A 23,673-nucleotide genomic window follows, 5' to 3' on the forward strand; every position below is an offset into this window, starting at 1 on the left:
AGATTAGGATACTTGTGATTATGTGTCGTGTTATATAATAGATTGGGATACATGTGATTATGTGTTGTGCTTTAGATTGGTCTAAGTGTACGGGCGGATAAGCACAAGATTGCTAACCCTAAAGTTCCGAGTTCGAACCCTCGTTAGCAGTGTTTCTTCCAGACTTTTTTCTCCGAGATCAAACAAGAGTGGAGCCCCTTAGGCGATATGATTACCAACTCTGCTAATTCCAAGCTGTACAGGTAACGTCCTGTCCCTTGGGTCCAGCAGCTGTGTGGGGTGAGGGGGGGGGGACTGATACATGGGCAACTTCTGATTGGATTTCCAATGCGCAATCATATATACTGCTCCCACCCCCAGAAACTTTAATAACATCCCCTCGGAGTGCTCCACTCCCCCACCCCCCACCCCACACCCTACCCTCTAAGAAAAAATATAAATTATAAATGTTTAGCGTCTAACAAACAAATGAGTCAAATCGTCCAGTCCATGATCAACAATTAAATAAGATTTATTTCACGATGGTCTAGAACCTGAGGCTATGATTGTCAGATGTTGAAGGCCTAGCAGTTCCCACGTCAAGCCGATATAAAGGTAACGATACACTCTCTGTCCTGATATAAGGCTAACGGTACACTCTCTGTCCTGTAAGGCTAACGTTACGGTCCCTGGTCTGTTCATCCTGACATTCGCCATGAACACGATTGTCATCTTCGCTCTCGCCTGTGTCATTGCCAGTACCAGTGTAAGTCATGACTGACATTCCTTTTATGTAGTGCTAAATGTCAATATTGACATATGTTTTATGCAGTGCTAAATGTCAATATTGACATTCGTTTTATGCAGTGTTAAATGTCAATACTGACATTCGTTTTATGTAGCGCTAAATTTCATTACTGACATTCGTGTTATGTAGTGCTAAATGTCAGTATTGACATTCGTTTTATGTGTGCTTATATGTCATTACTGGCATTTGTTTTATTGACTCTAGTCTAAATGTCATATACTGGGTAAATGACCTTAATGACACGTGTTTTAAGCGCCTATCGATCTAGCAATGAACACAAGTTGATCCTTAAAGGACGGACAATTGGCGCTTTCATTAAATCAATTACTAATTTAAAAGCTGGTCGTTTAAAATGTCATAAAAATGTGTTAAAATGTTTTCGATTAAAATTACTGATTTTTACAAATTAATGTAATGGGGTGGGGGTGGGGTGGAGGTGAGGTGGAGGGGGGGGGGGGGGCGTAATTTATGTCAAACAGCTCGCAAAAAAAAAAACATTAAAGAGAAGCGCAGACAACTCCGTTAAACGTTTTAACATTTTATTTGCTGTTTAATCTCCCCTGCACAGAACGAAAAAACATTCGCGTTATATCGGCAATGAATAGTTAATTAACAATATATAATTAATTTAACACGTGTAATTTAAGATACGTAATTAAGTAATTAGTTAAACATATCTAATTAGTTCAGCACATCAATGACTAATGCAACATTTGAATCTAGGCTCTGGTTGGTCAAACCTGTACCAGCAATGACCAGTGTGACGCAGGAGAATGTTGTCAGATCCTCAGTCTCTTCATGATCGCCAGCAGACGTCAACTTGATGCCTTCATGCTGCCACAGAACCCAACCAGTGGTAAGTCTGATACACACGACAGTAAGTTTGATACACACGACAGACTGACGGTAAAGAATCATTGACTCAAGCATTTTCTCTGAACGTTTGTCTAATAAACTTCGGCTGCATTCATAGCCTATTCCAATTTTCTCTTCAGTTTTCATGAAATTATTTGATTGGCTGATTGGCCTACTAAAACACAATTCCTTTCTGTAGTCATAGTTACATGACGTAATGAATCAGATACTTAAAGTTGGTCGCTTAAAAAAAGCAGTGTACAATTCCCGAATATAACCCCTGTATTTGCTGTCAATGAACGAATTAAGATAAGAATTAAAAGATAAAAGTTTTGTCACGATAACGATTTAGGACCATTGTTTAAAATTTTTTACTGTAATAGAATTTAAGACAGATAGAATATTGACAAATCCACCAATCATATGCGAACTAAACAAAAGTTTCTTACATTATGTACGTGTAGCATTTATCAGGGCAGGAAATGGAACGTTCCAGAAAGAATATTTGTATGCAGTAGATTAAGTCCTAGTCAAACAAAAAAAAGTAGTTTCAATTAAAATTTGGTTCTTGAATTAAGCAAAAAATCAAAATTCATCTGTGGTTTTGACAATTTCATAGAGTACCGCCTGATCTTCAAAACGATACTCCAAAATGTTGGGACATGTTTATACTGCTGAGCTTCGCGTTATTGAGTTGGCTAAAGTTTCTGCTATACAATGTTTGACTTACAAAACAAAAACGGAATTATTTTTGACGGAAATTACTGAACACCGTAACATTTTGATTGATACAACTACAATGTCAATATGTTTTCTGCCGAATGACCATCGCGATATTTTAGACTGCTACAACTACCACTGAAATATTTTTGACTGCTGCAACTACCATTCAACTATTTTCGACTGCTACAACTACCATTCAACTATTTTCGACTGCTACAACTACCATTCAACTATTTTTGACTGCTACAACTACCATTCAACTATTTTTGACTGCTACAACTACCATTCAACTATTTTTTTCCCCAGGCACCTGCCAGAAGTACAAGCTGGAGGGCGACAGCTGCAGCACATTCGAGAAGATGAACGGCTACTGCAGCTGTGAGCCTGGTACCACGTGTCACATGTACGAGGTGCCCCTCCCCACAGACACCCCCACCTCCAGGATGATCGTGGCCCCACGACCCGGGTACCAGTGGGTCTCCAAGTGTGAGAAACCCGTAGCTTAAGCTCGAACTTTGACCTAAACTCTGACCTAAGGGAAAGTTTACGTACATAAATATTTCTTTGGTCTATTGTATAACCATTGTCAAATCTATAAGTAAAAATAAACCGGGAGTGATCTCCCCTAAACTTTCTCGAAAATTTCTATGTAACACTACGGGGATGGCAACTTAAGATATAGATACGATTTTTAATCATTTATTAAATACTTAAACTTCTTAATACAATAGAATCTCGCAGAAAAAAATTGCTCACCACGTGAAGAGCAAAAATGTTTGTATAATAATGCAGAATATTAGTACTTTATAAATTCAGATGCGTTTTTTGAGAAGTCGCAAAAAGGGTATAGTACTACTTATTGTAAACGAAAATTACTCAAAATTTGACAGAAGGTAGATAAGTTTGTGAAATTTCGTTTATCTATCTGAAATAGTACTAAATTTTTAGGCTTTTGAAAAACCAAAATTAGAATAAGTTCCACTTCCGGTTACCGGAAATTGCTGAAAAGTTGATACAGAACTACAAATTTGACAGTTATTATGTATGAAATTTCATCAACCTAGCTGTAACGGTACTCAAGTTATCGTATTCACTGACACACATCCATACAGACACACAAACACACAGACATACGGATAAAATGGCAAAACTATGTCTTTCTGACTCAGGGAGGTGTAAAACGTCGATATTTGTAAAAATCTCGATTTCGATATTTTGCACGATTACGATACTTCCTCTATACTTTGTATACGAGAAAGTAACAATTAATAAATGATCGTTTTCTTGTTGTAAGATGAAATAAATACCTTAGTGAGGTGATCCAATTCAACCTGTATCAAGAAAATAACGCTATACAATCGAAACGAATTGACACTTGGGAGTTGTGTTAAAGCTACATTTAACAGTCAATAAACAACAATTTTTCTACTTGATCTTCTATTTAAAAGTATGAACAAGTGTCCTGAGATTGTGTTACATCATTGATTGGGTGCCCTGCGATTGTTACATCATTGATTGGGTGCCCTGCGGTTGTTACATCATTGATTGGGTGCAGTGAGATTGTAACATCATTGATTGGATGCCGTGTCCACTGTATGCCCCGTGAAGGCCGCGGTTAGTCCATAAATTGGACGCGCCACTTAACGGACGAAGTTGACCAATCAAAGACGAGCTTGCTGCCGTACACGGAAACTTCAAGACGAACTTGGTCCGGTCAGTTCGAGCCTTGTCTGAGGACGGCTCGCTCGCCGGTTTAAAGACGAGCCTCAGCGTCGAACGACGAATGTGTCTGGTCGACTAAATACGAGCCACTGACCCTATAGACCCCACCCCCCACATCGACCTCTGTCCACCAAGTAAATAAAACATGGCGGATGTTTACAAGAAACATTATGTCATGAATGTCTATTGGGAGCAGTGACGTTCTCATCCATCTAATCAGAGAATTAATCATTAGAGAGACCAGGATTAATTCCATGGTGGGGAGCAAGATTGATTGTTAGGCTTTTTAATGTAAGCAGCATTAATCCATGTGATGTTTGTTATGTGGCCACTTGGGGATACATGGATATCTACACACATACATACACACATACATACATCATATAAACACACGCACGCACAACCAATGATACAGGACAAATGAACTCAGACAAAATATCTCAGGACAAAAAAAATCAGGACAAAATATATCACGGCAAATACCTATATTATAAAAGGGGGATTTGTTTTTAAAATAACGAGAAAAATGCATAGGTTTGCCGTCTAACAATAAACTTTAAAAAATTGTATTTAATCGTGTAATATACGAAGGTTAAAAATGATATACAGAGTATGTGGGCTTGCCGAACATAGTCAATTTTACCCCATCTGATGACAAAGTTTATGTAAACAAGATCAGTCATTGAAGAGATAATTTGTTCATTGTGTGCGTGTAATACAAACATTGATGTAACGTTAGGATACACATGAACAAATCAGATTAAAAACAATTCACACGTTTTCAACATTAATTTGGTATAATTCTACTTCCACTATTTTATTCTTCGTAAAAATTATCAATATAGTGTCAGCTTTTTTTTCTTCTATATTTTACATTTTAAAATAAAGCACTACTAAATTAATTAGTGTGTTGATGATTTTTTTATGTTTTAACTAATTTAATTTTTTGTATACTTTACAATTATAATATGTTTTAAAAAAGTAAATAAAACCATATGACAATCATTTAAAAATTTCATTTCGACGTTATGGGCATGTTTGAGTTGATTGAACTATAAGTGTAAAACACTTTGTAGCGGGAAAACGTTATAATCGTCTTTATGTGCCAGTATTTTGTGTAGTTGAATTTCCTCTTGAAAGTTTTAATGATCGAAATACAAATCCAGTGGAAATTTTAAAAAGCTGAACACAAAACAACAAATAAGTGAAGTTGACCAGTTCATTTTGAGCAGTCAACGTTTGAATAGAATTAATTTCACGATGGTCTAGAATCAGTGATTGTCAGTTGGTCTAGAAGCAATCAGTCACCTGAGGCTATGATTGTCAGATGTTGAAGGCCCAGCAGTTCCCACGTCAAGCTGATATAAGGCTAACGGAACACTCTCTGGCCTGATATAAGGCTAACGGAACACTCTCTGACTTATTCGCCCTGACATTCGCCATGAACACGATTGTCATCTTCGCTCTCGCCTGCGTCATTGCCAGTACCAGTGTAAGTTATGACTGACATTCGTTTTATGTAGTGCTAAATGTCAATACTGACATTTGTTTTATGTCGAAGCTAAATTGAGTAAACTTTTCAAATTTCCCAAGCGACATTTGCTTTAAGCACCTATCCATCTAGTATACAATAAAAACTAATTCTTAAAGGACGGACAGCTGGAAGTTTGATCAAATCCATTATTAATTTTAACGCAAGTCGCTTAAACATTTATCTTAGGCCAATACGCTGTATTCTAAGTCAATCAAAATGTTCAGACAACTGCGTTTAAAAGTTTCAACATTTTATTTGTTGTTATAACCTCCCCTGGATCAAACGAAAAAAATGTTCATGTCTCATGGGCAGTGATTAATTCATTAGAACATTTAATAAATTATTCACATATAATTAATTACACGTTGAATTAGTTAAAGATACCTAATGAGTTCAGCACATCAATGACTAATGTACCTAATTAATTCATCACATCAATGACTAATGTACCTAATTAGTTCAGCAAATCAATGACTAATGTATCTAATTAATTCATCACATCAATTACTAATGTACCTAATTAGTTCAGCACCTAAATGACTAATGTACCTAATTAGTTCATCAATGACTAATGTACCTAATTAGTTCAGCACATCAATGACTAATGTACCTAATTAGTTCAGCAAATCAATGACTAATGTACCTAATTAGTTCATCAATGACTAATGTAACATTTGAATCAAGGCTCTGGTTGGTGAAACCTGTACCAGAGATGACCAGTGTGACGCAGGAGAATGTTGTCAGATCCTCAGTCTCTTCATGATCGCCAGCAGACGTCAACTTGAGGCCATCAACATGCTACAGAGCCCAACCAGTGGTAAGTCTGATACACACGACAGTAAGTCTGATACGACAGACTAATGGTAAGGCTGATACACACGACAGTAAGTCTGATATACACGACAGTAAGTCTGATACACACGACAGTAAGTCTGATACACACGACAGTAAGTCTGATACACACGACAGTAAGTCTGATACACACGACAGTAAGTCTGATACACACGACAGTAAGTCTGATACACACGACAGTAAGTCTGATACACACGACAGTAAGTCTGATACACACGACAGACGAGCAGTAGGTCTGATACACACGACAGACTAGCAGTAAGTCTGCTCCACTCCACATTTGTGGCCTAATATATCCAATACCTTTTGTAACATTTTCATTCCATTTTTTTTGGATGGCCTTTCTAAAACAGAATCCGTGTCTCGTGTTAAATTACTTGGCGTAATTTTTTTTTAAAAATGTTTGTTTTTGTGGCATACTGAATCAGATACAGAAGTAGGTCACTAAAAATAGCCGCACGTAATTCCCGAATTTGAACCGGTGTTTATGAACTGGTTTAGATAAGAATTAAAAGATAATAAAATACTTAAAAAAAACTTAAAAAAAAAACACGTTTTTCTTGTGGACTAAAAAGTAGAAAATAACTATTTACATACATTTGATGACAAAAAACGTGGGTACGTTCACCATCAAATTTCCCGACCCATCTGCCCGACCCACGTTTTTTGTCATCAAATGTATGTAAATAGTTATTTTCTACTTTTTAGTCCACAAGAAAAACGTGTTTTTTTTTAAAAGTTTTTTTTAAGTATTTTATTTTCTCCTTTTTAGTCCGTTGCTACACATGAAAAACGTGGTTTTTAAAAAAGTTTTTTATATAGTTTATTTTCTACTTTATCTAATGACTTGATTAAGTATGAATTGACTAAGTGTTTATAAATACACGGACTAAAAAAATCTTGAGCGACCAGGATTCGAACCTGGGTTGTCGCGGCCACAACGCGAAGTACTAACCACTATACGATCACGGCCAGCGCGCTCACATCGATTGGGGCCGAAGTAACTGTGTCAATAAGCCTCCAGTCTTGTCGGTATCTTTAGAAATCATGTCCTCAATTTTATGGTCCTTGGGGCGTAATTAAATTAAGCTAATTACGGTCTCTAATTGCTAGTTTTTATGATTGCATCTGAAATTGTTAGGCGAAAGTAACCTGCATGCCAAATTTCAGATCTATAGAGCAATCAGAAGTGGGCTAATTTTCGATGTCAATTTTAACAACAAACACACAAACGCGAAGCTGAGTTAATAAAAACGTGTTAAAAACGTGTTAATAAAATACTTAAAAAAAACTTTTTAAAAAACCACGTTTTTCTTGTGGACTAAAAAGTAGAAAATAAATTTTCATACATTTGATGACAAAAAACGTGGGTACGTTCACCATCAAATTTCCCGACCCATCTGCCCGACCCACGTTTTTTGTCATCAAATGTATGAAAATTTATTTTCTACTTTTTAGTCCACAAGAAAAACGTGGTTTTTTAAAAAGTTTTTTTTAAGTATTTTATTTTCTCCTTTTTAGTCCGTTGCTACACATGAAAAACGTGGTTTTTAAAAAGTTTTTTATATAGTTTATTTTCTACTTTATCTAATCACTTGATTAAGTATGACTTGACTAAGTGTTTTTAAATACACGGACTAAAAAAATCTTGAGCGACCGATACGCTTTAAAGAGAGAAAGGGTGTAATTTACGTTGCTGGCGTGGAGATCTACTCACGAATCACGTGATCAAATCTCCCATAAACAAACAAATAAACGCGAAGCTGAGTTAAGGAAAAACGTGTTTATGTGTATTTTAGCATGCCCAGCGTACCAACCGTGTCACCGTTAACAATGTGTTATCGTGTCCGTTCTCCTTTTTAGTCCGTTGCTACACATAAAAAAACGTGGTTTTTTAAAAAGTTTTTTTTAAGTATTTTATTTTCTCCTTTTTAGTCCGTTGCTACACATGAAAAACGTGGTTTTTAAAAAAGTGTTTATAAATACACGGACTAAAAATCTTGAGCGACCAGGATTCGAACCTGGGTTGTCGCGGCCACAACGCGAAGTACTAACCACTATACGATCACGGCCAGCGCGCTCACATCGATTGGGGCCGAAGTAACTGTGTCAATAAGGCTCCAGTCTTGTCGGTATCTTTAGAAATCATGTCCTCAATTTTATGGTCCTTGGGGCGTAATTAAATTAAGCTAATTACGGTCTCTAATTGCTAGTTTTTATGATTGCATCTGAAATTGTTAGGCGAAAGTAGCATGCATGCCAAATTTCAGGTCTCTAGAGCAATCAGAAGTGGGCTAATTTTCGATGTCAATTTTAACAACAAACAAATCCACACATCCACAAACGCGAAGCTGAGTTAAGAAAAACGTGTTAAAAAGGCGCGTCAAGATAAAAATGGAGGTCATGTTACATCAGTTTGATTTGGAAAGATAGACTAATGACAGTCCTACCAAACTAAAGTAATTTATCTTACATTGTGTAAAAAAAAAAACAATATCAATCACCTGCTCTGGTATCTCAGTCCCACATAGTAAAACCTGACTAACGATACACGGTATTTTCAAGAGTTGGGGCAAACATGGTTGTTTTTACAAGCTTTTATTTATTTACAGCTGTACATTGTGTTTTTGACTACGAGAACTTCCACTGAAATATTTTTGACTGCTAAAATTTCCACTAAAATATTTTTGACTGCTGAAACTGCCACTGAAATATTTTTGACTGCTGAAACTGCCACTAAAATATTTTTCACTGCTGAAAATACAATTAAAATATTTTCAACTACTAAAACTGCTACTGAAATATTTTTGACTGCTGAAACTGCTACTAAGATATTTTTGACTGCTAACACTGCCACTAAATATTTTTGACTGCTGAAACTAGAATTAATATATGTTTGACTGCTACAACTGCCACTGAAATATTTTTGACTGCTAAAACTGCCACTGAAATATTTTTGACTGCTGCGACTGTTGTCCCCAGGCACTTGCCAGAAGTACCAGCTGGAGGGCGACAGCTGCAGCACATTCGAGAAGATGAACGGCTACTGCAGCTGTGAGCCGGGCACTGAATGTCACATGACCGAGGTCCCCCTCCCCACAGACACCCCCACCTCCAAGATGATCATCATGCTACCTCCAAGACCCGGGTACCAGTGGGTCTCCAAGTGTGAGAAACCCGCAGCTTAAGTCTTAAGCTTGAGCTTAAACCCTCACCTAAACTCTGACCACAGGGAAATTAAAACTTACATGAATAATTTTTGGGTCCTTTGTGTATCGAATGTCAAATGTAAAGATAAAAACAACAAACTAACGATCGTTCTTGTGTTGTACTTGACGTGAGTGAATCTTGATCTAGTCCCACCAAAACAAAACTTTATGAAATGAGCATGAATTGACCCATGGGGATGCGATGAAGGTACATTTAACAGACATTAAACAACAACCTTTCTTCTTGATCTTCGATTAACAAGTAAGAACAGATTGCCTAAGAGTGGGTTACATTATTGATTGGGTGTTGGGTCCAGCACCTAGATGGGGCTCTCATGTTCGACAAGTTTTATTCAGAAATTGGACACGTCTTGCTACTAAACGGACGAACCTTGCCAATAAGACGACGAACCATGCCACTGAAGGAGCAGCTCGCCACCTAGAACGAACCAACTGTGAATTGCCTGACCAACTTGGTCTAGTTCGCCATGGACTTGACTGTTACAAATCTGGCTCGTCCATCCGCTTAAAGACGAGACTCGCAGACAAGCGACGAGCCTCGTAAGTTGACGAACCTCGTCATCACAACTCTAGCCAGTGACGTTGTGCAATCCTTACATCACCCCCCACACCACCCCCCTCCACCCAGCAACCGTATGGCAGGAAAGAAAACATGGCGGATGTTTACAAGAAGCATCGTGTGATGAATGTATGTTGGGCGCGCTAAAGATCCCGTCAATCTAATCAGATAATTAATCATTAGACCTGGATTAATTTCCTGGCAGGCAGCAACATTAATTCCATATGTTGACGGGTGGCTGTTTGTTATGTGGTCCCGCCCGTGGGGATACATGCATATCTACACATGTGCATACATACATTATATAAACATATATATATATATATATATATATATATATATATATATATATATGTGTGTTTGTGTGTATATCTATCTTTATTTCATATGTGTATATATATATATATATATATATATATATATATATATATATATATGCACATGTGTAGATATGCATGTATTCCTACGGATATCTGATGGGCTATCTTGGCGAAAATCATGTAGTAAATAGCCACAGAGCCAGGTTCTAAGATCAACAACAACAAAAATGTACCCATACGTAAAACCCCACTGAACAATTCCAAACCAAGACTTCCAGTGGGCAGTGAGCGTCCAGCAGAGAAGTGACGAGGTGAAGGTTTTGGGCGACGTAATGTAAACAAACATCCCACAGAATTCCCTCCGGACATCCGGAGTTCGCATCAACAGATTCAAGCACATTTTTTTCTGGCAACTTTTGGCTCCGGGTTTTTAGTGTTGTCTTTATTTACTTAGGTGATTCTGTCCTCAGTCAGCCCGGGGGGGGGGGGGGGGGTCGATTGTAGTTCACTGGGTAAGGAAGACCATGGGCAGACAAAGTTGTTATTGTAGAAACAAATATCTGACCGACAAGACAATGGCTTTCAGTTTGTTGTTCCAGGTTTTCAAGTCATTTTATTTTAGTCATTTTATTTTAGTCATTTTATTTTAGTTATTTTTTTAGTCATTTTATTTTAGTCATTTTATTTTAGTCATTTTATTTTAGTCATTTTATTTTAGTCATTTTATTTTAGTCATGTTATTTTAGTCATGTTATTTTAGTCATGTTATTTTAGTCATTTTATTTTAGTCATTTTACTTTAGTCATTTTACTTTAGTCATTTTATTTTAGTTATTTTTTTAGTCATGTTATTTTAGTCATTTTATTTTAGTCATTTTATTTTAGTCATTTTATTTTAGTCATTTTATTTTAGTCATTTTATTTTAGTCATTTTATTTTGCGGCAAAATTTCAGAGAACGTGACAGCCCGTTTAAATAAAAATTATTTAAAATTGGACAAACGAACTTCAACACACGAAAAAATATAGTGTGATCAAATGTGTCGACAGCTTAGGTTAGGGATTATCTACAATCATATCAATTGTTCCAAGTGAAATCTAACGCTTTTGTTTTACAGCTAGAAAACCAAAAACCAAAAACAAAATCAACTAAAGCTTTAGTTTGAGGTGTTCCATTTGGCTAGCTATGACGTATGACAACAATCAATCGATATTCACGTGATTTTTTTCCCACCAGAAACCAGAAGTCTAGAATTTTGTTGTCCGTCACTGAGTGAGGTGTTTACACCATTTTAGTGAGCTCAAGCATTTCAACTACAACTTTTAAAGGTCTTCAATGTTAATTGGACGTTACATACAGAAAGGTGAAATAATCGTACAATAGGTCAGATACCATGTTAGTCACGTGACAAAAAGTAGGTCGCAAGATAACGAGTAGGTCATAAGACAACAAGTTAAGTTCACATTAATAAGTAGGTCACATGACAGAATGTATGCCATACGACAACAAGTAGGTCACACGCAATAAAAGGTGCACGTTAATAAGTAGGGCACATGACGGCAAGTAAGCCACATGACAACAATTAGGACACATGAGAATATTTAGGTCACGTGGCAACAAGTAGGTCACGTGACAACAAATAGGTCACATGTTTCTACTCACAGCTCTCGATCTCTACCGTACACTCCTGGTGGTCGAGCGGGTAGTTGTGTAGGTCCATCATACAGGCCAGTGTCGTGGTGAACCTGTGGGGGGTTAAATAGAGGGTTAAACATGGGGGTTAAACATGGGGGTTAAACTATCACATTTGGCAAACAGGGGTATTATTTTATATATATATATATATATATATATATATATATATATATATATATATATATATATATATATATATATATATATATATATATATATATATATATATATATATATATATATATACACGCAAGTTGATGTAAGTGTCGAACATGAAATATAGAGAACTTTGATCTGATCTACTCCGTCGAGTTAGGAGCCATCAAGGAACATTAAGGAACACTTCCCAGTCAACTGAGGCAAGACGCTGTTTCTCCCACACGTTAATGGGGCGTCACGTGGTTTTCAAGGGGGGGGGGGGTGAAAGGGCGTTACGCACGATAGAGCACAGCTCACATCCCTTCCTTACATCCAGACCCCACCCTACCCCAACCTTATCCCGCCCCTACCCCAACTCTATCCGGACCCTACCACAACCGAACGCCCCAACTCTGCAACGCTTAGACCCCAATGTCTCCGAATGTTCCAATTTAGGTCGAAAGTTTTTTGACATAATTGGTCAATTGTGTCAAATAGACCAAAAAAATTTGGTCAAAACCTTGTGTGAAATAAACCAAAAATATGCTCAAAACCGTGTGTCAAATAGACCAAAGCAACTTGAGAAAAAGAGCCAACTCAGCTGAAATGAGTTCTCAGCGGCAGCAAGTGGTCAAGCGAAAGTAGGAATTCAAAAGCCAGCACTAGATCTAAGTACAGTCTTACGCAAGTAATTTAACCCTATTGTCCCGATCTTTATCAAATCCCAATCTTTTAGCATAATCTTGTCTTTTAGGCTGATCTCATTTTTATTTGCCATACATTTGTTTTCTAAGTTTCTATTTTATATTTTTTATGAAGAAATTTTGTTATCAAGGACATGGAGAGGAGGAAGGGGGTGGGGTGGCTAGACATTATTATCATAATTAAATTAATTACCACGCAAATGTCGCGTTGTTCTCTTCCTATGTAAAAAATTTCATCCGAAAAGTTTTTCTAGCTCAAAATATTTGTAGCCTCTTGTGGGTCCGCACGACGGCTGAGTGCAGCAAATAAACGCAATCGGTTGTTGATATTTTTAGAGGCGAATTGAAAAACAAAACAAAACAAAAATGATTCGTGGAAAATTTTAAGGAATAAAACGCTTTAGAAAAAACGAAGATGCGTTTATTGCATGTTCCCACGACGCTCATGCGGAAGTAGTGTGATTACTGGATATCTTTAATTAATTCTAGAATTGAGAATAATTTTTGTTGTATTAAAATAATGATATTAACGCTATGAAAATTTAACATTTGAATGGACGTTATTTTTCCTATAATCAATTACAGGCCAAGACCGTCATTGAAAAGAATAAATTAGGAAAGCATAGGCTAATAATTTACACCCTCTACCATCATAACACCCTCAACCCCCCAGACACCCACTATTACCCACTACCACCTAGATACCGTACCGTGTACCACCCAGACACCATCTCCCACCCAGACACCATCTACCACCCAGACACCATCTACCACCCAGACACCATCTACCACCCAGACACCATCTACCACCCAGACACCATCTACCACCCAGACACCATCTACCACCCAGACACCCTCTACCACCCACACACCCTCTACCACCACCAGTTAATCAAACAACCACGTTACCAACTTCCCTTCGAGTCCCTATCACTGTATGTGTTTCCAGAACATTCTCTCAGCCGTGTTCAATATTCCCAGCAAACATTCTTTTAACCGCTAGCAGAGCCAGCCTTTAGCTTATGCCACGTTGACTATGTCCCCCCCCCATCTCACAATCACTGACTTGCCCCCCCCCTCCATCCCTAGGGTAGTTCCAGACCCCCTCCACCCCTCCCAGCTTCTGGCATTCAACGTTTTGAAAGCGGCGTGTTGACAAGGACAACAAACTGGTAATGAGTCCACTCAAGTTAACCCACACCTCCCCACACCTCCCCACACCTCCCCACACCTCCCCACACCTCCCCACACCTCCCCACACCTCCCCACACCTCCCCACACCTCCCCACACCTCCCCACACCCAGTGAAATCCCACCTCCCTGCCCCATGCCTCCCAATCTCATGGCTCCCAAGAGACTGCTACCCCCTATCCAGAATATCACCCCCCTCCGCCTTATAGGAGAAAAATCCAAGTCCATTTGAGATGGTTGTTTGAAGCAGTTGTCGAAGAAATGGCACATTACTCCAGCAGACATGAAGTAGTCAGCAGAAATGTACACCAACAAATGACGTCACATTCATTAACTATCTCTACGTCACGAAAATGACCCCCCCCCCTCACCCACACTATCGGAGTTGATCGCGTGGACTATCCTCACTATAAAAAAAAAACTTTACGGTCATGAAAGCTACCATTTAATCGCGTAGTGTGCCAGATTTCAGACGGAATATTGTCTAGTCTGCCATCTCTAGGCACAGGTCCCCCCCCCCCTCTACAGCAGCTAACTGCACTTTAAAAACTCACAGAAAGATTATTACAAAAACCCGCCCCTGCCAATTATAATCAAAACCTCTTCTTTATTCCGAATCAAGGGTTTGATTGACGTGAGAGGGGAGGGGCATTCCGACAATGAAGAGATAGGAGGGTAAAAATAACATAGCGTGCCATTTATTGATTTTTTTTGGTGCCATCAGAATAAAAAATCAAAATACATTCTCAAATTTTAACGAGTTTAGATGGCTGCTGTTATTTCAAGTAAAACCTTCATTAGATCAGCGCTTTTTTTTTTGAAGGTGGTGGGGGGGGGGGGGGTGGAAGGTGCGTCTTGATTGAATTAAAGGGCACGTTAGTGATTAATTAGACCAAGGTTACTGCAATTAAGGATTTGCTTATCTCTTCCATTATGGCCATGGGGGGGGGGGTATCGTGAGGGGAGGGCCAGTATGATGATGGGAGGGGGGGTGGGGCAGACACAAAAGTGGAGTAAGCCTGGAGCGAGTCAATGGAAGAGGAAAGAGAAGTGTCTTTATAGGGATTGAATCAAGGATTAGAAGTGATTCTCATATGTGAAGTAGGGAAACACAGGGGGTGAGTGTGTTGCGACAAGGGGGTGGCGCGCGATGGGGGGAACGACAAGGGCGGGGGTGGGGTGACAATGGGGGTATTTGACAAGGGCAGGGATGGGGTAACATTGTTGGGGGGGGGGGCAAGGGGCTTGAGTGGAAGAAAACAAAGCTAACGCTACAAGAAATTTTTTTTTAAAAGTAAACAAAACATTCAAGTTGGAGCTACATTGTTTACACTAAAATATCCAGCGCTCAAGACTTTGACTGGTGCCTACAGCAAGCCACAGATCGGAAGGTTTGAACTGACCTCATGCCGTACACCAGCGAACCGTCGCCATTGAGCCGGACCATTTTGTTTTTCTCCGTGATGTCGTGCAGGAAGGAGTTCTTGTCGTTGGCCAGGAAGGTGTCGGGCACCCAGATCTTCTCGGCGAAGGCCCCGGTCAAGGTCATGGAGGTCACGCTCCTGTTGTGTCCAAGGTCCAGCGATTGGTTGAAGATGAACTGGAGCCTCTCGTCTCGCCAGTACTGGTTCAGGTACATCGTGATGGTGTAGTCCTGGGGAGAAAGGTCAAGGGTCACAATGTAATCCTGGGGAGGAAGGTCAAGGGTTACAATGTAATCCTAGGCAGGAATGTCAAGGGTTACAAGGTTATCCTGGGGAGAAAGGTCAAGGGTTACAATGTAATCCTGGGGAGAAAGGTCAAGGGTTACAATGTTATCCTGGGGAGAAAGGTCAAAGGTTACAATGTTATCCTGGGGAGAAAGGTCAAGGGTTACAATGTAATCATGGGGAGAAAGGTCAAGGGTTACAATGTAGTCCTGGGGAGAAAGGTCAAGGGTTACAATAATCCTGGGGAGAAAGGCCAAGGGTTACAATTTTATTTTTCGGAAGAGTCAATGGCGACAATTTATTCTTATGGAGAAAATGATATTTTTGATTGGGTGCAGTCGGTGGGTGAAGATGGCGAGGGGGGGGGGGAGAGGATATATATATATATATATATATATATATATATATATATATATATATATATATATATATATATATATATATATATATATATATATATATATATATATATATATATATATATATATATATATATATATATATATATAATGTATGCGTATGTGAGTGTACGTGACTTGTATGTACTCATGTTCCAGACCAATAGACACATACGAAAGAGCCCCACTGTGTTAACTGTGAAGGCGGATATCAAATCATGGTTGAATTACCCACATGATCTGCTACAAGGGGACTTAAAAACCATCAAATGCAGATTATCAAGTCACCAACCACATTTTTAAAAAAAAATGGCCATCAGATAAAAAGTTATCAATATTAAAAAAAATGGTTGCCATGACAACTGGAAGTTTGATTCTGTAATGAGGTTTTTGTTGTTGGTTTCGTTCCATGTCAAGGTCACATGTACTTTTCGTGACCTAGTCCAAACGGTCGGTCTAACTTGACCATGTCCAAACGGTCGGTGTAACTTGACCATGTCCAAACGGCCGGTGTAACTTGACCCAGTCCAAACGGTCGGTCTAACTTGACCATGTCCAAACGACCGTTGGACCCTGATCATGTCCAAACGTTGTAAATGAAATGTCAGGTCAGACCATGAAATACCCAACTAGCAGCCCAATATTTTTGACGTTTCAGATTAAAAATCCCGACCTTCACCTTTAACCCCCAAGCGTAAAATCTACACGCCTATTTTTTGTCACACTATAACCTTTGCCCTCTGCCCAAACTGAACATGTTGAAGACGAGTTCCATGCAGAGAGCATGAACTACTGAGCCACCTAGCAGACCGTAGCACGGTTCTGGTTCCAGGACTCAAGCCTAGCTCTGGTCAAGTCTGCAGCCAATGGAAACGTCGGGCCAGAAAATCTAGATCAGGTTACCCGGCGCGACCAGAGAATAATGATCTGTTTGCCGGTACGTCGATGTGGACGGGCCCACTCAGACTGAGGGTGGGGGTGCCAGAAATGGAACCCCCTGCCGTGATTTTGTTCAGGACGGGACACGACAAGTGGAGAGTCTATCAGAGACCATGTGTCATGATGGAATTTACATGTTCGGCTCGCAGACTTACACGGTTGTCGCCCTTGTCTTCAAAGAAAATCTTTTATCCTTTGGTGTCCCGAGTTACATCCTCTTTGATTATCTACCCCGTGGTTTCTTGAATGTTTTTGTGGAGATAAAATTCTTTATGCTTTTTCAAACATTGGATATGACAAAAACCTTAAGTATCTTTAGTGCAAAACACGTTGTTTTATATAAAGCTTGTTAATTTTTATTATATTAAAGTAGAGATATATTTTCGTAGAATTCACACGTTTCTCTGACCACTGTGTGTTCAGTTCTATGCCCAGCCGTCTTTCTTAAACTTAACGTGGGTCAGGTACCTATCAGAGCTGGGTAGACAGAGACGTTCTGCATACACGGGATCAGACCCAGAGACCCCCGGGTTAGTTTTCCAGCCCTTGTACATTTTTTCTGCTCGATATTTCGATTTAGTTAATGTAAGATTTATCTCAACATCATCCATGTAACCTGGATAGGCAGTTCAGCCTCGTCCGCCTGATTATTTGTGCGTGTTAAACAAGAATGATAAGTTAATCATGCAGATTTGGCCTCGCTCGATGAGAAATCCTGGCCAAACGAGACCAAGTTTCAGCCCCAAAACGGGCGTGTTAACTGGCATATAGTTTGTGATGAAGGTCAGGGTCCGGTTATGTACCGGACACAAGGTAAGCGTGTAGATTTGTTGGTCGTCTGCTGATTGATGATGTTGGTGACCGCGGGTCGGGGAGTGGGGGAGGGGAGGTGAGGGGGGGTGGCATTACAAGAAAATAGAAGGCTGACATACGCCAGTGTCTTACTAAAACTTTGGGGGCACTGTGACGTCATCGCATTTAGCCTACCCTACAGTCCGTCGTCTGCGTTCCTCGACCTGTTTCCGTGATGCGCGCGCATCTCTTTGTTAAAAAAAAGAATGGGGGGGGGGACGACTTAAAGGAATGTTCTGGAGTTTTTGAAAAGACGGTTTTAGTATGCCCCCAAGAGAAATAGCTAGGACCTTTTTTTTTTAAACAGGAAAATGAAATTTTGTTTTTGACAATCAGCCAAAATGATGCGTCGGTTCAATGTCGCGAGGGATGGGGTGGGTCTGTTGTGTCATTTATGACATTTGTGACATTCCAGTCAGACTAGTGCTCAGAGGTCAAAACCAGCAGAACATCTGACAGACATTTGACAGACATTTGACAGATATTTGACAGACAGACATCTGACAGACATTTGACAGACAGACATCTGACAGACATTTGAGAGACATCTGAAGGAAGTCTGCCAGACATTTCAGAGACAGACATCTGAGAGACATCTGACAGACACGTGACAGACATCAGACAAACTATCCGTATGTTCCAACACAGACTACCAGATCAGTCGTCCATGGTGTGTGTGGGTGTGTGTGGGTGTGTGTGTGTGTGTGTGTATGGGTGTAGGGTGTGTGGGTGTCTGTGTGTGTAAGGGGTGAGTGTGGGTGTGTGTGTGAGGGGGTGTAAAGTTTTTTGTCTTCTAATCTTTAAAACCACCAATAGTAAACCGAACGTTCCAGAACGTCACAGCTAGATCACGTGTCGCCCGTATTCAGTCTATGATCTACATCAACACAGCTAGATCACGTGTCGCCCGTATTCAGTCTATGATCTACATCAACACAGCTAGATCACGTGTCGACCGTATTCAGTCTATGATCTACATCAACACAGCTAGATCACGTGTCGCCCGTATTCAGTCTATGATCTACATCAACACAGCTAGATCACGTGTCGCCCGTATTCAGTCTATGATCTACATCAACACAGCTAGATCACGTGTCGCCCGTATTCAGTCTATGATCTACATCAAGCAGAACACGACCCCCACCATCGACCGGCAAACTTTCATAACTTCCGGTTATGGTTTGATTAAAAGACATTGTTTCCTCCGGTCACGTGACTGAATAGATCGCCCTCAAGTTGGGGCAAACACCCCCTCCCCGCCCCGACTTGCGAGGGTTGCCCCACACTGTTTACACTGGGGTGCGGCCCGCCCCACCCCCTACCCCACGTGACTGATAGTGTTGTTCTAGACGCCGTCGATAGGTCGTCTGAAGTCAGCCATGTGTGGTCCGGCTTCGTGTTGCTTTACAATTTAGCCGGAGAACCGGATCCGTGAAGTTGCCGGCACGCTAATATTTACCGTACCAGCGACAAGACGCCCATTTGAAGATGATATATCGAGCGAGAGGCGTTCATATTGGGTGTTGGTTCAGCTAAAAGGTGAATCTGATACTTGAGTATCATCTTTAGCTTTTGGTCAAAAGGGAGTTTAAACTCTAGCTCTTTCATCCCACAAGGGGGTGCGTGGTTTCGGTGCTGAGGGTTTATGTGACGTGGGAGAAAATGCAATATACACATCCAGTCTCATACGAGGGGTGGGGTCCAGTTTCACACGAGGGGTGGGGTCCCGTCTCACACGAGGGGTGGGGTCCCGTCTCACGAGGGGTGGGGTCGAATCATCACGAGATAAAGTAATTGTTCTTCCCTGGCTAGATGGTCTAGGGCAGTGGTTCCCAACCTTTTTCGAGTGGCGACCCCCTTTTATAAATAGTTAGTGACCCGCGACCCCCATAAAATTAAAAAGCCGAATTTAGTATGGAAAGTAATAAGCACTAAAATAAGATTTTCTAGAAGACTTTCAATATGAACTACTCTTGATAACTGTTTTAATACGATGTGTAAAATTGCATGCTATTTACTAAACATTCACTGTTAAGTTTTTGTTAACGCCAACCTATGTCATTATCAACATTCAATTTACTTCTTAATTTTGTTTTTAATCAAAGAATAGTGTTGAAAGGCTATTCTCGAAAAGTCGATCAATTTTACTTTTCGGTATGAATGGTGAATAATACACCAAAATTGTGTGAGCAGTTTTTCATCTTAGGCGGAATCATTCTGCAAATCAAAGAATTCACCTTGTAATTCATCGGGAATGCTGGCAAAATCAAGGGAAGTAGAGAATGGGTATTGCGTCAATGCACGATTCTTCTTCTTTCAGCTCAGAGAAATAGCGCCGCAGTTCGTTTTCAAGAGATTCAAGATGCCCAGAAATGTCTTCTTTCAAAATTTTAATTATCTCACAATTAGATTCATCTACCACACTGCAGAGTTTCTCAAATGTACAACATTTCCAAGATTTATTTTCTTCGCCAATTTTGCAGATTTGATAAAAATGCCCCGAGATTATTATGGAAAGTAATAATCCTCGTTCATTTTCCCTGAAGCTTCAGGTTAAGCTTACGTTGATGTTCGAATATATCTGCTAGGTATGATACTCTCTCCAACCACTCTATGTCGTTTTAAGTATACCAAAAGGTCTTGTTTCCTTTGCACTTCCAAGAACAATTTGATTTCAGATTTCAATTCAAAAACACGATTCACAACACTTCGTTTGACAGCCAGCGTACTGTAGTGTAGAAAAGCAGAACCTCGTGATCTATATTAATGTCTTTGCTCCCGATTAAATATAGAGTACAACTGTTACTTGCAATGGAGTCTTGATGACGAGGGCGTACTGGTAAATCATGCAGTGGCTAGTGAGCTAAATCTTTTCTGTTTTCTGAATGCCCGATTTTTACCTAAACCTGGATAGCGCACCATCAGTACAAACCCCCACAGCCGTTTTAACCAACTTTAATATTCCAGTTTAAAAAAAAAATGTATTTATTTTCTCCATGCTATTTCACAAAATAGCAACTCTTCTTTGCTATCATCTGAATAAATATAGACAAAGACCAGCAACTGCGAACACGAACTTACGTCTATTGATGTATCAACTTGAAAAGCAAACAATGGTGAACGCTTGATTTCATTAAAAATTTGTTATTTAATATCTACGGACACGTCGGCTACAAGCCGCTGAGTAGTATTATTAGGCAGAGATATTTGTTTCACCTTTACTGCACTGGAATCCCCAAGAATTAACTTCACCATCTTCAACATGCAGCGTTTGATGAGATTTTCTTCTATTGTGTGTTTTTTTTTTTTGTGCTTGGCATTTTCTATCGCAACTTCATTTGATGCTTGCGCTAATGCTGTATTTCCTTGGTAAAAACTTCCTGTTCGATCAAGTCTCTGACGTACGTTTGCAACTAGCTTCATGCCGACGAAAGAACACAATATCTTTTTTGGTGTGTTCCGAATGACTCGTCTCAAATCACGTTTTAGTTTTGAAGATTTTATAAACTCGTGACTGAGAACAACTTTGCACAGTAGGCCTACGCTTTGCTTCTTCTCTATTTGAATTCCAGTGATGTTAGTAAAGCAGAACTGCAGATATTCTTCTAAATATTTATGTTTTGTTTCTCATTACTTATGTTTAGTATACCAGTTGGCGACCCCCCAGAAAGCCCTTGGCGACCCCCAGGGGGGTCGCGACCCCCAGGTTGGGAACCCGTGGTCTAGGGTTTCTGTAGCCTCAGACAAATGTGGGGACTCTCTGAGACGTTGGAGAGGGAGGGGTTGGGGAATCTGAGAGAATTAAATAAGTTAAGAGGGAAGGATGATAGTAGATATGAATTAGTTTAAGTGGGTTGGTACTGAGGGTTGCTGGTGAGGGTTGCTAGGTTGGCGTCGAGGGTTCGGGGTTGGGGTTGGATCCATCCTTATGTCCTCTCACAACCGTGAATTTTTCTATCTAATGAGTCGATTGTTGGAGCACGTCCGCTGCTGAGGCAGGAGTTCAATGGCCAAATGTTTAGTCTAATGGGGCCACAGTTCAATGGCCAAATGTTTAGTCTAATGGGGCCAGAGTTTAATGGCCAAATGTTTAGTCTAATGGGGCCAAAGTTTAATGGCCAAATGTTTAGTCTAATGGGGCCAGAATTTAATGGCCAAATGTTTAGTCTAATGGGGCCAAAGTTTAATGGCCAAATGTTTAGTCTAATGGGGCCACAGTTCAATGGCCAAATGTTTAGTCTAATGGGGCCAGAGTTTAATGGCCAAATGTTTAGTCTAATGGGGCCAAAGTTTAATGGCCAAATGTTTAGTCTAATGGGGCCACAGTTCAATGGCCAAATGTTTAGTCTAATGGGGCCAGAGTTTAATGGCCAAATGTTTAGTCTAATAGGGCCAGAGTTTAATGGCCAAATGTTTAGTCTAATGGGGCCATAGTTTAATGGCCAAATGTTTAGTCTAATGGGGCCAGAGTTTAATGGCCAAATGTTTAGTCTAATGGGGCCAGAGTTTAATGGCCAAATGTTTAGTCTAATGGGGCCACAGTTCAATGGCCAAATGTTTAGTCTAATGGGGCTAGAGTTTAATGGCCAAATGTTTAGTCTAATGGTGCAAGAGTTTAATGGCCAAATGTTTAGTCTAATGGGGCCAGAGTTGGCCAAATGTTTAGTCTAATGGGGCCAGAGTTTAATGGCCAAATGTTTAGTCTAATGGGGCCATAGTTTAATGGCCAAATGTTTAGTCTAATGGGGCCACAATTCAATGGCCAAATGTTTAGTCTAATGGGGCCAGAGTTTAATGGCCAAATGTTTAGTCTAATGGGGCCAGAGTTTAATGGCCAAATGTTTAGTCTAATGAGGCCAGAGTTTAATGGCCAAATGTTTAGTCTAATGGGGCTAGAGTTTAATGGCCAAATGTTTAGTCTAATGGGGCCAGAGTTTAATGGCCAAATGTTTAGTCTAATGGGGCCAGAGTTTAATGGCCAAATGTTTAGTCTAATGGGGCCAGAATTTAATGGCCAAATGTTTAGTCTAATGGGGCCAGAGTTTAATGGCCAAATGTTTAGTCTAGTTGGCCAGAGTTTAATGGCCAAATGTTTAGTCTAATGGGACCAGAGTTTAATGGCCAAATGTTTAGTCTAGTTGGCCAGAGTTTAATGGCCAAATGTTTAGTCTAATGGGGCCAGAGTTTAATGGCCAAATGTTTAATCTAATGGGGCCAAAGTTTAATGGCCAAATGTTTAGTCTAATGGGGCCAAAGTTTAATGGCCAAATGTTTAGTCTAGTTGGCCAGAGTTTAATGGCCAAATGTTTAGTCTAATGGGGCCAGTTTAATGGCCAAATGTTTAGTCTAATGGGGCCAAAGTTTAATGGCCAAATGTTTAGTCTAATGGGGCCAAAGTTTAATGGCCAAATGTTTAGTCTAGTTGGCCAGAGTTTAATGGCCAAATGTTTAGTCTAATGGGGCCAG

At 39.8% G+C, this 23,673-nt stretch overlaps 3 protein-coding genes across 3 annotated transcripts in view; 2 read left to right on the forward strand and 1 right to left on the reverse strand.

Annotated features, from left to right (window-relative positions):
• Positions 1-23,673, reverse strand: part of LOC131937455 (gamma-aminobutyric acid receptor subunit beta) — a 139,305-nt gene that overhangs the window by 62,837 nt on the left and 52,795 nt on the right. The window contains exons 4-5 of the mRNA XM_059294908.1: positions 15,713-15,963; positions 12,244-12,326 (exon numbers count right to left, since the gene is read on the reverse strand). Coding sequence (XP_059150891.1) covers positions 12,244-12,326; positions 15,713-15,963 — 334 coding nt within the window. The remainder of the gene's footprint in view (positions 1-12,243; positions 12,327-15,712; positions 15,964-23,673) is intronic.
• Positions 611-2,999, forward strand: LOC131937752 (uncharacterized). The gene is made up of 3 exons (XM_059295383.1): positions 611-745; positions 1,511-1,643; positions 2,672-2,999. Exons 1-3 carry the CDS (start codon positions 695-697, stop codon positions 2,869-2,871), a joined length of 384 nt encoding a protein of 127 aa, XP_059151366.1. The 5' UTR covers positions 611-694; the 3' UTR covers positions 2,872-2,999.
• Positions 5,436-9,786, forward strand: LOC131937722 (uncharacterized). The gene is made up of 3 exons (XM_059295333.1): positions 5,436-5,579; positions 6,306-6,438; positions 9,456-9,786. Exons 1-3 carry the CDS (start codon positions 5,529-5,531, stop codon positions 9,659-9,661), a joined length of 390 nt encoding a protein of 129 aa, XP_059151316.1. The 5' UTR covers positions 5,436-5,528; the 3' UTR covers positions 9,662-9,786.

The sequence above is a fragment of the Physella acuta genome, unplaced genomic scaffold, assembly GCF_028476545.2.
Source record: "Physella acuta isolate Inbredline_101_S28 unplaced genomic scaffold, ASM2847654v3 ptg000017l, whole genome shotgun sequence".
NCBI lineage: Eukaryota > Metazoa > Mollusca > Gastropoda > Physidae > Physella > Physella acuta.

Coding starts and splice junctions, on each gene's coding strand:
- LOC131937752 (XM_059295383.1), top strand. CDS start 695: ATGAACACGATTGTCATCTTCGCTCTCGCCTGTGTCATTGCCAGTACC. Junction 746..1,510: donor GTGTCATTGCCAGTACCAGT/GTAAGTCATGAC, acceptor ATTTGAATCTAG/GCTCTGGTTGGTCAAACCTG. Junction 1,644..2,671: donor GCCACAGAACCCAACCAGTG/GTAAGTCTGATA, acceptor TTTTTTCCCCAG/GCACCTGCCAGAAGTACAAG.
- LOC131937722 (XM_059295333.1), top strand. CDS start 5,529: ATGAACACGATTGTCATCTTCGCTCTCGCCTGCGTCATTGCCAGTACC. Junction 5,580..6,305: donor GCGTCATTGCCAGTACCAGT/GTAAGTTATGAC, acceptor ATTTGAATCAAG/GCTCTGGTTGGTGAAACCTG. Junction 6,439..9,455: donor GCTACAGAGCCCAACCAGTG/GTAAGTCTGATA, acceptor TGTTGTCCCCAG/GCACTTGCCAGAAGTACCAG.